Consider the following 16,968-nt stretch of genomic DNA (forward strand, 5'->3'; position numbering starts at 1 on the left):
AAAATCACAGTTTTCCGAAGGAAAGCTCTATTGCAAAATAATCTCAGTGTATTCAGGTACAAACAACAACTGTGGAAACTTTTGATATGAGCCTAAACCAGTGATAAGGAAAGAGTAAAAGCAGGTTACTAGTGCAGTGTGAATCTGTGCTGTTGACATGTTATTAGAAATAGGGTAGAGCCTTTTAATTTGGGGGATTACTGGAGCCAAACTCTGGAATCCAAAGTCTCTCCTTATAAATGCTGTTGTATAAGACAGCTTGAAATGGCTGAAGTCAGGCCCAGAGAAGTTAGGGCATTTCACTGAGGTCTGTGGGCCAGGCAAAGCTGGGGCTGCCTTCCAGGCTTGCTGAAGCCATCACAGTCTCAATGTAGAGCATCCTTGGGCAGCACACCTGGTTGGATAACAGGAAAAGAGCTTGGGAATGAGAAGGGCAGAAACAGAGTGTCTTCTCTTTCTTGCTCAGAGGCTGCTGTGATTAACCAGTTGCAGGAAGCTAGCAGACCCCTCAGCTCAAATGGAGCCTTCCTGCCAGCTAGCAGCTGAAGACAGTGGCAGGGATTCCATTCCCTGTGCTGGGTTTAGCAGTGGATCCCAAAGGGGCGCCAGGGGTGGACCTGGGGATCTCAGTGGAATGATAGACTCACATGCTGCCCGGTTATGTGATTGATGGGAAAATACTTTGGAGCACTGAGGAGAATTCCTGGGAAGATTTGAACTGTATGGGAGGCAAAGCTCCTTTCCATTGCCTGTGAGTAATTTCACTGTTTCTGCTTCCTAATTAGTTTTGTATGACTTTTTCTTAATCATCTGCTACCAGAAGAAAAAGATCACATGGTAAAAGGATTCAGCCTCACTATTAACTTTTTTTCATAAATGTCTTTTTAAAAATGTGAAAAGCAGTGATTCCCTATTTTTGTCACGGCTTTTGAAGGCCACAACTGGCTGAACCACTTTAGTGTCTTGATTCAGCTATGGTAATACCTTGCAAGCAGTCTTTGGACAGAAGAGATCTATTCGTACCGTACAGTAGATCTTGAACCCTGGTGCTGTATACAACTCTCTGAGGTCTAGAGAGTGCCTGTGTTTTGGATATCAGCAGATTCACAGGTTGACCCCTCTGTTCTGGGTGTAGCCCACTGCCTATTTTAGAGGAGAAATCTCTGAGTCTTACATTTTTGGAGTCACTGTTTCTTTAATAAAGTCTCACTACAAATAATGGAAATTGGGTGGTGACCCTTCTGGAATTCCACTCTGTCTCCAGTTTGAAGCTCCACCTTTGAAGGAAGCAAAATGTTTCCATTGAGCAGAATGCAGCCAGCCTGCTGCTGAGACATCTACGCCAGTCCCTATTACCTTTAAACAACGGGCCTCGGAAATTCCCCAGCACCGCTGTTGGGAAAGGCCCTGCCAGGTGTCCCAGGTCACCCTGCTTTTGCCCCCTTGGCACTTCTTTCTTTTCCCTGGATGGCCTTCCCCGCTGCAGAGAGTGAGCAGTGGCTGCTCTGTGTAGAGGCTCATTCAAGAGAAGTTCTGCCCCTCCTGTCTCCCTAAAGTGACTTGCATGTGATGCCTGCAGGTTGTAGCGCTCATCAGCACCCCATCAGTCACTCAGGAATGCCTGCAGATAGAAGTCCAGGTTAAACACAAGAAAGGGAGGCCATCCCGTGGGGTTTCTCCAGGGGTGACGTTCAGGGGCTACCCCCTGTAGAATTCAGAGCATGGAGTCAGGCCCTGCTACTGAGCAGCTATGTGACCTTTGGCAAGCTAAGATCTCTGTATCTATTTTCTCATCTGCAAAATGGCAGTAATAATAGTTTCTATATCATAGGCTTGTTGTGAGAATTAATGAATTAGTTTATGAAAAGCATCTGCAACAGTGCTGGGTATACAGGAAGCTGTTCTCTAAGTGCTAGCTGTCACTTCCATTTTGTAGTATTCTCCAAACGTTTTACTTTTCCAGTATAGTTGTAAGTTCCTTGAGGCCAGGGAACAATGCATTTTACTTACAGAATTGCACAGTGTCATGAGGCACAGCAGGTATTTAATAATAGATTAGGTCTTTTCAATTATTTAGCTCAATGCCAGATGTAAGAAGTTCCTACTGTGTGCTAGACTCCTTCATATACACTGACTTTTTAAATCCTTCACCAAATATCACATGAGGAAGTTTCTATTATGCCCATTTATAAATGAGGGAATCGAGTTCTTGTTTTTTCTTTTTAGAGGTGGAGGTCTAGTTCAATGTCACACAGCAAGCAACAAATAAGATGACTTTCAGGGTTTTCACAATGTCATAAAATATTCAAAATACTGTGTTAGTTTGAGTGTGCTGGAAAGCAGGTGCCAAGAGACATGATTAGATGTGCTAAACATTTATGGAGGGAGCATCTATGAAGGAAGAAAAGGGAGGTGGCAGCAAAGAGAAGGTAGGTCTTGAAGGAGGAGATTTAGGTAGAAAGAGGCCTCCACTGCAGCTTAGTCCCAAGAAAGCTTTGTCCAGGCCCATGGGAATCCTTGGGTCAAGGTTGCCTGCTGGGGGAGCTCTGCGTATCACAGGAGTGGGCCTGCATGCTCTCACCATGCTCAGTCCCTGGCTGGAGCAACCCCCAAGAAGGAGCGTGTTGGTGTGGACATGGTAGAGCCAGTCAATTATGTTCCCTGAAGCAGGAGATCTGAGTAGCACAGGTAATGTAACAGCCGCAGAGACCTGACCTATAATTGTGGCTTGTTGAGACCAGCACAGCTTTTCTATGTGGCAGGACTCAAGACTATGTGTCCTGATGTTCTCGGCGGCCAGTGATGGGCTTCTGAGTTCAATGCGTGTTGTTGACTGTAACTCCCCAAACTTTATTGTCTTTTGTGTGACTCACCTCTCCCTGAGAGATAATGAGAGTGAAAGTTCTCCTAGAATGATTGAATGTGAAAGTTTAAACTCTGAAATGAGGATGGGACTTGCGTTGTTGGGGATGCTCACAGGGCACCAGTCTGTGGAGGTGTTTGACATTCAGAGCCGAGGCGGTGGAGTTTCTTATGGCAGCCTCTCAAGACTAGGTTCTGGTTCTCCGTCCTTTTTTCTTTAAAGGCGTAGGTAGGACACTTTCAGCTCATCACATTATGGCGAAACAAAAAGTACTTGTTCTGCTACTCCATGTTAATATTCTCTTTTGCTATTCCAACACAATCTGGCGACATTTGAGGAGTGTTCAGAGATTATATGCTGGATAAATACTTACAAAATTCGGTGTGCAAATGATCACTTAGGATCTAGTTCCTCTTCCTTCCAAGGATTCTAATATGCCTAACTTGTGATTTCTGTCATTCTTGATATGCAGAAGAAACAACCCCTAAGATAAAATAAATTCCAGAGATCAAGTGGAGAATCCTACTGAGAAAAGACTGTAGTCTTCAGACTTCTAAAGTTGTGTTCTCTACCCCTGAGCAGTGAACATATCTTTCTTCTTGTTACCTACATACTTAGGGAGATGTTTCTTTGTACATTTATAGTGGCTGGAAAAATCATTTCTTTGGTTTATAACAAAATTCTTATCCCCTTCCGCCAAATCCAGCCCATCTCTGGTGACTTCTTAAAAGAACCGGTTACCTAGAAGACATCAGGAGGAAAGAGCTATAAAGAAACCCACTTCCTGACTTGAGCTTCACTGGCTCACTGTCCAAGTTTGTGTCTGAGTGTTAGCTTGAATGTGTTAGACAGAGTTACTGGTGGGTTTAGAAGAAAGACGTGGTTGCATTTGAATAGAGACGGCCCCTTTAAGAGAGGAACAGTCCCCTTTCTCCTGCTGCCACCCCCACACATGTGTACTTGAGCACTTGCAGGTGTGCAGAGCCAGAGCAAAAACAAAGGTCTTTCCCTCATACCCTAAAAATGCGTAACTGTCTTGTTCTCAGACCCAAGTCAGGCTGGCCAAATACGCTTTGCTTAAGCCTGTTCCAGGTGGGAGGACTCCCCTGGCTGGTTGCCATCCACCTGGTCTTACTGTCAAGCCTATCTTGGGCATTGATGGCTGGACAACCCATTCTGCTTGAACCCTGGTAAATGCTGATGGGACCCATCTCTTTGGGCCCAAACTATTGACATTTGTGGGGAACTGTGCTGAACTTGCTCTAGGTGAGGTCTACATAATAATTAGGTGAAGGACACTTGCTGAGGGACATGAATGACGAAGGAAAAAGGTGCATTGGGAAAAGAGGATCTAAGTCCATCTGTGGCCAAGATTTCCCTAAACCATAAATGCCTGTGATACTTTCACTTGCAAAGCAGTTTGCATCTGCTATCTCTTTTTGTGCATATGCACTTTTAATAAGAACAAGGATTTCAGAGTCTTCCCTAACTTAAAAGAATCTTAAATGGTTATTCTCATTTATACTTTGACTTTTTTTTCCTTAACCTCCAGCTTTCTGCTTTTTCAAAGTTGTCATACAAAAGGCCAATTTTATCATTGGAAGTCTAATTACATTTTTTCTAGTGCCTTTACAATTTTCTTAAATGTATCTTTTTTCTTTCTTGTTTTTTGAAAATTGTTTTTAAAAATGTATTTTCTGTTGTTTCATTCTTCTGTTGAATTCTATGAATGTATTTTCAATTGCTTCTAAATTGTTGGCCACTTTAAGTCTCTCTCTCTCTCTCTGTATATATATGTGTATTTGTAGATTTTTGTAATAAGGACTTAATTTACATTTCTATAAAGTAAAGAGAAGCAGAGATTACTATTTCCATTTTAGGGATGGAAAAAGTAAAGCCCAGAGAGGTTAAATGAGTTGTGTGAGATTGCAAGCTGATTCAGGAAAGAACTGATATCAAAGCCTGTGCCCCTGACTCCCTACCTGGGGTTTTCCCACAGGCATCATATATTTTAATTTTATAGGATGCTGTCATCACTCAGTACCCCACTGCCTGACATGTAAAATGGCTTTTATTTTTAATTTTTTTGACACTCTGCCTTCTTTCGTTTTTGATCTAACATTCGAGAGACATGGACTTGGCAGTCAGTGACTGGTTTTAATTGATTTGAGAGCTGTTTTCTCACTCTTTTTCGTGGTTAGATATCTCAGCAACAAATACATGCAAGTTTATAAAATTGTTGTTCATCATCGTGTTCAGCAAGTCTGCTTTGTAAACACCTGTCAGAATGTTCTTTGCTATTTGAGTTGAATTATTGGAACTTATATTCCCAGTCACTGCCCTTGAGTTATTAGCCATTGATACAGGAACATGTTTATAGAATATATGGGCATACAGTAAGTCATTAAACCAAGGCTGCATTGGCCAGTTATAGAATGTGTTATACATGGAGTTTGTTAGAGATAAGATTGGATCAGGATGGGGCCAAAGAAAATGTACAACTCAGAAGAAACGGGAGGCACAGAACTCAGCCAAAATATCAAGAACTCCTGGCCCTTAATCTTCTTAAAATAATTTCCCAGTGCCTTGATTGCCAGTCAGTCCAGCAATACAGTTTCTTGAGTTATTCATCCTCAGGCAACAAGACTTCGTGCAGCTTTAGGTTGAGCTTGGTCCAGAGGGCAAGAAACGGTCAGGATGTTTTCTGTTTTGTCTTTAATTTCATAGGGACTTAATGGAAATTGAGAGATTTGGGGATCTTTGTCAATGGTGATTTAGAAGGGGGCTGACAGAAAGGGGTGAGGCTTGGGTTGGGGAGTTACCCACCCCACCCTTAGAGGTGCGTCCTCCTGTGGTAGCATGAATGGCAGATTGATACACTTGTGAACAGATGGGTCATTTCTGGATTCGAATGTTCTGTTTTTGCCATCATCGTTTGGCTGTGGGTAGAGACACCTGGCTGGAAGGGAGGGGCCAGCCAGGCCTGTTCCTCTGTTTTAGGGCCACCTGCCAGATGTGTGCTATCAGGGCAGAGTCAGCCCTGTTGCAAGGGTGACCAACCATGAGAGTTTCATAGGTTAAAATAAATGTGGTGTCCTGCCCACACCGAGATATTTGATTTGACTTTTAGAATACAGCTAAAGGGATTAGCTTCTCAAAGTAGCAGATTAACTCCCAAAGGACAGGTGGTATGGCCATTTTCATTTTGGGGAGCACATTGATGAAATGAAGTCTGAGGGGCATTCATATTATTTGGCCCCAAATATAGTTTAATAGAGAGAGGCCATTTGAGTGGCCTTCCTAATCCTTACGGCTTTCTTCAGAGGAGGTTCGTTGCAGTAATAGAATTTAGAAAATACTTACTGAGTACCTGCTGAAGACAAGCCATCATACCTGGCATTGAGGATATATGGCTCAATAAGATACAATCTTTGTTCTCAGGGAGAACATGTCAGATGACACAGGAGTCATTCAACAGCAAAGAATTTTTTGTTTGTTGATGTTTGTTGGTGAGGCACTGTTCTAGGCTTTGGGCTGAAGCAGTGAAAAAACAACATCCTTGTCCTGAGAGCATATATTCTAGTGAGGAGAAATGGACAGAGAACAAACCATTGGGGTTAGTCTTGGTGTAAGCCAAATACAATGGAAATATAAGGGGACAGCCCGGGAAGGTGCCCTCCCAGCATTGACCTCCCATCTGTTGGGAAGACAACTCTTCCGTGTTCGCCTCTCAGTGGAGCACAGGTGACAAGAGTGAGAACTTGTGGTTGAAATGGAAATGAGGAAGGAGTAAAAGGAAAAAGTGAAGTTCAACCTGACTCTGATATACAGGGCCAACAATATGGGTGACCCCCAGGCTGTAAGGATGTCCTTGTCACAGGCAGGCAACTCCCAGACCTAGAAAATGAGAAGAATAATACTGACAAATTGGTAAATGGAAGAGATTTTTATTAGGAGCATGTTACTAACACATTGTCCTAGCCCATTGCTATATATGTATTTATGCTGCTGAGTTCTCAGCCTCAAGGCATGGGATCAGAATAGCAGGGGATTTTTAATAACCAGCTCCTCATTGAGACAGATGGTGGGCCTTGCAGCTCCCAGACAAGGAAAGATAATTGAAATATGACCCAAACGAGCAGGAATTTACTTGAAGCTTTACCTTTTTTAAAGAAGTGAGATTGTTGCCTTAGATTTGAGGAGCCTCAGGGGTCCCCGTAGAAGGTGAACATCGTTAGCATGATTTGCTTCGTGGGCCTGGGAGCCCTCCAGATTCCCACCTGCTATTTCTTCCTTTGAGCATGTACCACGTTTTTCAAATCAGGCTTGTCAGTGTATAGTAAGAACTGTCCTCTTCTTCAGAGGCTGAGAAGAACACAGCAGTAGAAGGAAATTCCCCTACAGCCGCCTGAGAGGGAGGGTGGAGAGGGAGCGGACGGCAGGGGGTGTGGAGGCTCTGCACCACGGGAGATGGGTGTGTGGAGTGTGTGTGTGTGCCCTCCCGCCTGTATGGCTCTGGAAAGAGACCTTCTTCTAACAGGGACCCCTCTGTTGTTGTGGCTCAGAGCTTTGACTTGAGAAGCATACTTTCCCAGTGATGCCACTGGATTCCTGATGTGTGACACTCCCGGGCAGCATAGTGAAGGGTGCTGTTGACTGCCTTGGGAATCCCAGACAGGGACACCATTGTGAGTCACATCGAACATGTGAGCTCCCCTTCCCATGACTGGCGCTATTCTTAGTACCGTTTTCTGCTCTGGGGGACAAAGGTCACTTGGATCTCGGTCCATTTGGGTAGGTGGAAGGGGCTGGGCACAGGGATGAGTGGGAGTTGCAGGGGGAATGGAGGAAGAGGCTTTGCAAGTCTGGGATATGTTGGAGCCAGGGCAAGGGATGGGGCCCTGGAGCCCTGTGGACCTGGGCAGACCTCTGCTAAATGGTACAGAAACACCCTCTAGAAGAGTTTTAACTGGGAGTGCTAGACTCTTTCATTGTCTACACCAGTCTTGGGCGTAAGAACTTCTGATGGGCCTGGATGTGGGTGTCGCTGGTGGATCTGTGTAGCCAGTGTGTCTTCCAACCCCAGAGCCGCCTCTAAGCCGTGGTTTTACAAGTGGCCCTGAAGTCCCCTTCCAGACCTGAAGTGAGGGTGATGCATTGCTGTGGAAATAGGCTCCTGTGTTAGACCATCCACTGGCCCAGCCAGGAACTGAGCCCATCCCTGGCCCAGCGTTTCTGGCTAGAAGAACATTTCCGTGCCTTTCCTAGTTCTCTTGCCCCCCACAACAAAAGGACAGTTTGGGAGGCAGCAAAAAGGTGCTAGTGGGGAAGCTTCAGGGGCCATCATGAACTCCTCTTACTTGGAACAAAAATGTGGGCTTTTTGAAGGGTGGGCCCTGTGTGCACCAGTTAGGCAGGAGGGGTTTCTCTGCAGGAACCTGGGGAAGGAGCCTGGAACCGACATCTCTATTATGTTGACTTTCCTATTGTGAAGCCAATGGGAGAGATTTCTTCCCATTCATGTTCCCATTACTTCTTTAGGTATCTGCTTTTCCTCTCCATCTTCCCTCTTTCCTTGGGTGCAAACAGAAAAAAAAAAAAAGAGTGAGAGAGCTCTGCACCTAAGACTTGGGCTTCTAGGACCTAAATTTAATTTTTTTTTCATTCCTTTTGAACAAAGGAGGAGTCACAATGAAGAAAAAAGTCCTCCTACGAGTACTCACCCTGACCCAGACTCACCGGGTCCAATACGCTGCCATCACAGAGAAAGGGTGGGACGGACATCTACAGCCTACAACTGCTTGACCTTTCAATTTGGAAAATGCACTGGTAGAAAAGGAAAACTAACCATTCCATCAGGGGGCTCCTCCTCTGAGAGCTGGTACAGACCATGTGAATTGAAGGCCCCTTCTCTGCGTTGTGGCTGCCAAGTCCAAGGGCTGGAAACCGCAGTATGCTCCTGGGCCCTGCTCTCCAGCACGGGCAGATGTGCTGACCGCACCCTGCCCAAGACACCCTGGGGATCTCGCTCTTCCCATCCCGCTCGGCTTGGTGTCATGAGAACCCGTGCCCCAAAGAAATTTTCAGCCAGTGAGGGAGAGGTTCTCAGGTGAACACTGGGAGGGAGAAACAATGAAGTAACGTAATATAACAGCTACCACAAGAGGATGCTGGAAACATCACCTGTGAAGGTGGATGCCATGGCAGGGGCTGGCACGGCCACTGGTGGTGGGATGACTGGGAGAACCACTGGCTGTCCCCTGTCCTGCAACTGCTGTGAGACGTGGGGAGAGAGTCTTTGAAGTCAGGTCCCATTACCCCTTGGAGCACTGCACTCAGGCAGGCAGTTTACATGCCAGGCCTTTGGCTTGGTTGTGTCCAGGGGCAATATAGCATTGAGATGAAGAATTTGGGGCCAGGCTGCATGGGTTCCAGTGCCGGCTACTCCACTGCTGATCTAAATGGTCTTGCAGTGTGTCAGTTTTCTCTGTTGTGAAGTGGTAGAAACAAATAGCACAACAGCTGCATTCACCCCGCAGAGTTATTGGGGGGAATGAAGGAAATGACTGGGGCATCACTCCCAGTATCTGTGGCGTGACATGTGCAGTCCATCATAGCTCTTGTTAGTTTTTCTCTGTCAGGGTCTAAAGCAGCCCCCTCTCCTCTGAGGCTGGGTGGGTTTTCTTGTGCTTGTTAGGATGGCTTCTCAGTGGATTCCTCTGATAATGTCACGGTTCGTTTTGTGAGGCCAGGCAGAGAATGAGTAGCTCACGACTTTCGGCAACTCCCAAGTAACCTGCAAATGTCACTGAGTTGACTACTAAGTGGTTTTTATTGAACGAAAGTAGAAGCAGAGGAAGTTACAGCTTTCCCAGTGAAGCCCTCTAGGCTGTTGTTCAAATACTCATTTATTTTGTAGGCGTTCATGGAGTCATTTTATTGTGGAATACATGCAAGGTACGTCTTGCAAGATGGTTTTAAAGAGCTAATGGCATATTCTCAGAAAGAGGAGGTAGAGCTATTTCATTTATTTCATATTTAGCATGGTGAGTGCTGAGGAGGAGGCTTGGAAACCACCATTAGGAAGTTGTTACTGGAGGAGCACTTCCTTTGGCTGTGGGGTGATAGCTCGTGTAGAAGCTGTTTCCTTACTTCAGCGGAGGTTGCCCTGGTTCTTCAAGTCCAAAGGCCTGGGTACTAGACCCAGCACCACCGTTTTGCTAGTTGTGTCTTGGAGCAAAGTTACAGTACTTTGCTAAGCACTTTTTCTGCACCAATAGAAAGGAAACCATACGACCACTCGTGCCTCTCCTTACAGCAGACGGGTTGGGTGTGGATTTTAGGAGCGAGCAAAATGATGCACGTGAACATGTCTTATAGAAATATGAGACATAACAAGATATTACCCTTATAGATTATGAATGCAATTTCTTTTTTAGATCAAGAGGGAAACTGAAGTTTGTTTCGTATTGAATCTCACTTTACTTTGGATCAGACAAATTTGCAACTCTGGTGAAAAATCAGAGGCTTAGTGAGCAAAGCTTTCCTGTGTGAGCTGGAGCTTCCTGGGCTGTATCCAGAGACGTGGACTGGGTCATTCCCAGTCCTGCTCTGCCCAGCTTGTTTCTGTTATACAGGGCAGTGTAGGCACGTAACAAGCAGCACAGACTTTTGAACTGCTATTTGTCTCTCTGCCTACACCCATCAATTAAGAATCACTGGTGACATTGTCATTTCAGATGAGAAAAGTATCCTAAAAGTAAATCGGTGTGAAACAAACCCTTTAGCGTAGAATAAATTGACTATCAGAGCGTTTATGGCTAAGACAGAGAAGTGTGTGTGTGTGTATGTGTGTGTGTAATTTAGAATACCCTGAACCTATGCAGAATTTCTGAGATAGTCCTCATCTGACCTCTGAGGATTTCCTGGGTGACAAGTTAATTCCTCAAATAGTAATGAGGCTTCTCTTTTTTTCTTCTTAGTTTGGGTGCTTGCCTGGAAGGGCAGGGTGGTGGCAGTGGAGAGAAATATTATGACAAACAGACATTCAGCATCTATTTCCTTGTGAGAGGCCTGAGGATAGTGATCCTTCCTACTCACAAATCAGGGGCCAGAGGCTCCTACTAGAGAGCAGTGCTTATGAGCCATAACTCCTGCTCGGAACTGGCAAAAACATTCATTCCTTCGTTAATACGTTTCTTACTTCCGAAGGCAAAAATAATGACTTTGTTTTTGAAGGTGCAAAAGATTATATTGCCTTAGAATATCCCAGAGGACAGGCCCAATATTCTTTTTCTAGAATTTGCTTAGCAATAAAAATGAACTGATCCTTAAGTTTATCAAAATAAGGCAATTGATACATTTTCCTCCATGCTTTCTTTTTTTTATAGGGAGGCCTTTGTCTTTTCTGTCTGTTGGAGCTCCTAACACTTCCTCCGACATGTGCGCTATCTGTTGCCTTCATTTTCTCCTGGCTGGATGGCCTGGGAGAAGGGGGAAGTGGGAGTGCCGTGTGTGGGGATTAGCTGCGGAGAGTTCTGAGTATCTGGTGTAATGATTCACAATGGCTTGTGTTTCTAGGCAGTGGACCAATCCAGCTCTGGCAGTTTCTTCTGGAATTACTCACTGATAAATCCTGTCAGTCTTTTATCAGCTGGACAGGAGATGGCTGGGAATTCAAACTTTCTGACCCAGATGAGGTAAGGAAGGAGGGGCTTGTGAGTTCTATGCTGAGGAAGGATGAGAGAAAACCCCTACAAGGGATTGTGTGGACCTGAATGACATTTTCCAGGATTGGGATGCCAGCTCTTCCACTTGCTGCTCCTGGAGCAAGCCAGGCAGCCTATCTGAGCCCCAGTTTCATTATTTGGAAAATGGAGAAAATATCTCTGTTGCCCATTTGTCTTACAGGATTAAGTGATAGGAGGCACTGATGTGCCTGGCAGCAGGTCGACCGCCACCCATAGAGCTGCCTTAGTGACTCAGCCTCCTCATAGCCCCATGGTTCTGTGAGTCCGAAAGGGCCCAGACAGTTCACGAGGCCATGGGAGATGGGCTCATTAGTTTCTCCTTTTATTACACACATGCTTATGGAGTGGTGGTTCTGTGCCGCGCCCAATTATGAAGATAAAAAAAATGAACAAGAGAGACAATATCTTTGTTCTGGCAGACAGGAGAAAATATTTATGCCCTGGTATGGAAAAAAAAAAACCACTTCCTGTTGATGAAAGGCAGGTATGATTGCAGCTCAGCCCCTCCCCTTCACACCTGCCTGTTAGATTTCATGTTTGCGAAGCAAGGAGATTTTACTAATAATATGGGGAAAGAGGAGAGTGTATAGTGTGGCTTTTCTTCTTGTTTGTTTGTTTGAAGTCAAATATTTAATCCTGTTACACAAAAGCTTAGGGTCACTGTGTTTTCATCAACTGAAAGAATCATTGTGACTCCCATCCCTGCCCAATCCATGCATGAAACATGGAATTCAGAAGAGATAAACTAGAAAAATATTTTCTATATCTACATGAATCCCAAATTGTCTTACTTGAGTATCATGGTTCACCGTGAATGGGTATAGAACATAGGCATACAAACATATATATTTGGCCAATCTTGTAGATTTTTACCTATTCCTCCTTTATTTTTCTTTTTAAATTTCAGGTGGCCAGGAGATGGGGAAAGAGGAAAAACAAACCTAAGATGAATTATGAGAAACTGAGCCGTGGCCTACGCTACTATTACGACAAAAACATCATCCACAAGACAGCCGGGAAACGCTACGTGTACCGCTTTGTATGTGACCTGCAGAGCCTGCTGGGATACACCCCTGAGGAGCTGCACGCCATGCTGGATGTCAAGCCAGATGCCGATGAGTGATAGCACTGAAGAGCTGGGGGAACCCTGCTGAGACCTTCCCAGGACAGCCACGTTGGTTGGACTCTTGAATTTTTAATTGTTATTCTATTTTTTATTTTCCAGAACTCATTTTTTACCTTCAGGGGTGGGAGCTAAGTCAGTTGCAGCTGTAATCAATTGTGCGCAGTTGGAAAAGGAAAGCCAGGACTTGTGGGGTGGGTGGGACCAGAAATTCTTGAGCAAATTTTTGGGAGAGGAAGAAGGGTCTTCTCAGAAGCTTGAAGGCTCTGGCCTAAGAGAGGAAGAGACTAATGTGTCCAATCATGTTTAAAAATCATCCATGAAAAAGTGTCTTGAGTTGTGGACCCATTAGCAAGAGACATTGTCACATCAGAACTCATGAAACTGATGTAAGGCAATTAATTTGCTTTTGTTTTTAGATCTGGGAGGGCAAAAAAAGAGGTGGGTGGGATGAAACATGTTTTGGGGTGGGATGTACTCAAAACTGAGAACTATTTACCTTTCACTCTAGTTTTGAAACAAAGATGGACTTCGGTGGGGAGGGGCCAAAACCATTGTTGTGTTCAAATTTATTTTATTAAATTTTGTGCCAGTATTTTTTTTCTTAAAAATCGTCTTAAGCTCTAAGGTGGTCTCAGTATTGCAATATCATGTAAGTTTGTTTTTATTTGCCGGCTGAGGATTCTGTCACAGTGAAAGAAAACTGTTTATATAGACCCCATTGGAAAAGCAAAACGCTCTCACTGAGATCAGGGATCCCAAATTCATGGGACTTATAAAAGAAGGACAATTCATGCTGATTTGAGTACAGGGGAATGATGTGTGTGAATGTCATCAACAATTAAAAAAGTATTATCACATTCCTTTACTTACTTGTTATTAGTGGATTCTCGGGGTTTGGACTTAATGTTGAGTTAAGAAGCATTAAGTCTTTGAACTGAATGTATTTTGCATCCCTGGTTTTGGACCACAGTAAACGTAGGAGCACTGTTGAAGTCATGGAAAGGAAATCGAAGGAGGAAGATTGACTTGGTTCTTTCTTAGTCCTATACCTGTAGCATAGATGACTTGGAATAAAAGCTGTATGCATGGGCATTACCCCTCAGGTCTTAAGAAATAAGTCCTGAATGCATGTTGTTCTAAATTAGCACCCTGTAATTTTTCTTTTATGTCTTATTTTCTAAGAATCCTCCATTTTTTGCACCGCCCCTCCCCACTCTGTTATTCAGTAGAGAGAAATGTATGGCTTTCTGATTGGTGAGTGAAAGAGTAACTGGAGACATGACATAAGTTGAAGAGTTTAGACCTGCTGAGTTTTAGAAGTGATGGGAATTAAGAGAGCATTTCAATAAAGTGTGATTTGGCTGTCTTTGGAAGAGAAGCGCAAAGCTTTCCTTTGAAGAATTTAAATTAGTGCGGTAGGATGTCAGGTGAGACAGTGCATGCAAAGTGAATGGTACAGGTGGTGCTAGGGCCTCATGCTTGGGGCTGATGTCTTGGCACAGGGTAAGTGAAGGTTAATTCCAGAAGAGAGGAATGACTTGAAGGCAAAGGAAACAAAGGAAGGAGGTTCAGTGAAGAAAATAAGGTTGTCCATGAGATTTGAATAGATTTTTAGTTCCCCCAAATTTTAAATACAAACTTAGTCAAGAGAGGTAGTCATCTTTCTGCTGGTTGTGAGGGTGGATCTGAAAATGGAGTTTTGGGGGAAAAATCAACATCTAACTGGTGAGGAAAAGTGCCTAACACAATTAGAATCTCCTCACTCTATAGTTGCCCAGTTGAAAGGATGAGGAAGGGGGGCAACTTTATGGACTTCCATGAGAGAAGGGAAGAAACATTTCAGATGCGCTTCTCAGGGCTGGCCCTTTTTGGGATTTGGATGAGAAATAGGAAGTACTAACTACTTTCTAGCATATCTTCAAGAAAGTTGATTGTTGTTTACTCCCAGATCCTCTTGAAGACCCAGAATTATCAGGAACATATAGCTCTGTGATTCATGAGTGTCCCCATACTGATGAATTGGAGTGTCTGCATGGAAAGCAAAGGCAGAATTATCCCAGCTGTGTATTTTGATCTTTTGGATGCAGGTGCCTTAATGAAGCTCTCAAAATATTTTAGGAGCTGCTCAGGGAGTGTTGGGTGGAACTGTTTGGACTACATTGTTTTCTCTTAGATTATGTGATTTTTGTTGGGCACTGGCAAAAGGTGTGTGTGAATGTGTGCATGTGTGTGAGTGGTGTGTGTGTGTGTGTGTTTGTGTGTGTTTGCAGACATGCAAATCTGCAGCTGAAATAATACCTGAGATATCTAGTTAAGTCTTTCCACATTTCAATAATGGTTAAGAGTAGAACCAAGGCCGGGTATCAGTTATTGCTTGCTGTTTGCAGCCAGGCATAAAATCACTTTCTCAAATCATCCACCTTTCCTGTTAGATTTATGTTGGAAACTCCCCTTCTGTGAGTATAACTCTTGCAATTCCTATAGCAGATAAGATATTAGAAAGTGCCTCCTAGTGCTCCTCCACCTGCCTGTTTGCTGAGATTCCCTTTCTCTCTCGGTCCACCATTTTCAGGATTTGTAGATAGTGTATTAGTTAAGACAGCTTTGTTGATCTGGCCAGATGTTTTTTCTCCTTTGTCCAAAGGCCAGAGATCATCCCAGGAAGAGTGGTGGGTGGTTTATACACTGGAAATGTTGCGTTTATGCTTTTTAAAAACACACGTTAACTTCAGAGGAAGGATGGGCAAATCTGGTCTAGCTGGGTGAAACCCTTATTTTCCCAGAGATGCCTTAACCTTTGTCGGTTTTGGCTTTAGGGTTCAGAGTCACTTTTGTTCCCTTCTCCATTCTGGGGAGGGACTTCCCTACATAGAGCCCTGATTTTGTGGCCGTGGGGATTGGAGGTAGCATTCAAAGATCAGATGTGCTTTTCCTCACTTTGGAGATGAACACTCTGGGTTTTAGAGCATTAACCTGCCTAACCTTCATGGTGAGAAATATACCTTCTCTCTTCTAGTCATGCTGTGCATGCTGCTTCCTCTGTTGGGGTCTATATAAATTTGTTGAAGTCTTACCTACATTCCAAAGAAGTTTCAAGGAACCATAAATATATGTATACATATACATATATAAAATATATATATTAAAATAAAATTATCAGGAATACTGCCTCAGTTATTGAATTTTTTTTTTAAGAATACTTTTTTTTTAAGCTGAGAAGTATAGGGATGAAAAAGATGTTATATTGTGTTTGACTATTTTCCAACTTGTATTTTCATATAATTTATATTTTTTAAAAGCTGAAAATTTAAAAGCAAGATAAAAAAAAGGAAAAGCAGGTGCTTTTTAAAAATCAGAACTGAGGTAGCTTAGAGATGTAGCGATGTAAGTGTCAATGTGTTTTTTTAAAAAAAATGCAAAAAAATTCTTATGGCGGAGTTTTTTGTTTGTTTATTTTAGTAGCTGATGCTGGCACATCATTTTGCTGGAGAGTTTTTTATATACTGTAGCCTGATTTCATATTGTATTTTAAACTGTGTGAAATTAAAAACAAAGAATTTCATTCATAATGCTGTGGCTCTGGCTTGATTCTTTCTTGTCTGGATCATGTATTAAAGCAGGGCAAATCCACCAATCAGAGGCAAGCACAGAGGGATGCAGCTCAGTCTTCCTGATCTCAGTAGCTTAGGACCATTGGAGTTAGAGATTTCCTAATAAGGTGAGAACTATAATAGGCATATAGGGAAGTCATCAAACATCTCAATCATTGAATATATTGTGTCATCCTTTGTGGAATGCCCCTGGCCTTGTCAGACCTCATTTCTTCACGTCTGAAGGACTAAGAGCCACGTGAAGAAAGTTTTTAATGATTCAACAGATAAACATTTGATCTCAGCTAGGTACCCTTCCTGATATGAATACAGAAAGTTGAACCTCTTTAGTGGATCCTGTGGGCAAGAAAGAGTATTCTTGGATCCACCACTGATACTAATTTTGCTTTTTGGCAACTCGGCCCTTTGCATCCATCTCCTTGGCCCCAACTTTATCGTTGGAGCTGAAGATTGGGAATGATAATATCTATCAGAAACCCCTAGCAACTCATGCCATAAATAGAATCATATTTATAAGTGCTTTGGAGAGGAGAGCTTAGGAACGCATCATGCATGGTGTTTTTTCCTTGTTGCTGAAACTGTAGAAGGTGGATGTTTTTAATTAACACCAACATTTGC

General features: G+C 43.5%; 1 protein-coding gene across 7 annotated transcripts in view; it reads left to right on the top strand.

The window, feature by feature from the left end:
* The window catches only part of ETS1 (ETS proto-oncogene 1, transcription factor), a 129,393-nt gene extending 113,085 nt beyond the window's left edge, over positions 1-16,308 (top strand). For 5 of the 7 annotated variants that reach the window (XM_037736179.1, XM_017523570.2, XM_017523571.2 and 2 more), the window contains 2 exons: positions 11,444-11,562; positions 12,521-16,308. In XM_037736179.1, the coding sequence (XP_037592107.1) occupies positions 11,444-11,562; positions 12,521-12,736 (335 nt within the window). In that variant the 3' untranslated portion in view covers positions 12,737-16,308. The remainder of the gene's footprint in view (positions 1-11,443; positions 11,563-12,520) is intronic. The other 2 variants (XM_017523597.2, XM_037736184.1) reach the window with 1 other exon arrangement.
* Positions 16,309-16,968: the final 660 nt, after the last annotated feature.

The sequence above is a fragment of the Cebus imitator genome, unplaced genomic scaffold (assembly GCF_001604975.1).
Source record: "Cebus imitator isolate Cc_AM_T3 unplaced genomic scaffold, Cebus_imitator-1.0 Scaffold0, whole genome shotgun sequence".
Classification (NCBI taxonomy): Eukaryota; Metazoa; Chordata; class Mammalia; order Primates; family Cebidae; genus Cebus; species Cebus imitator.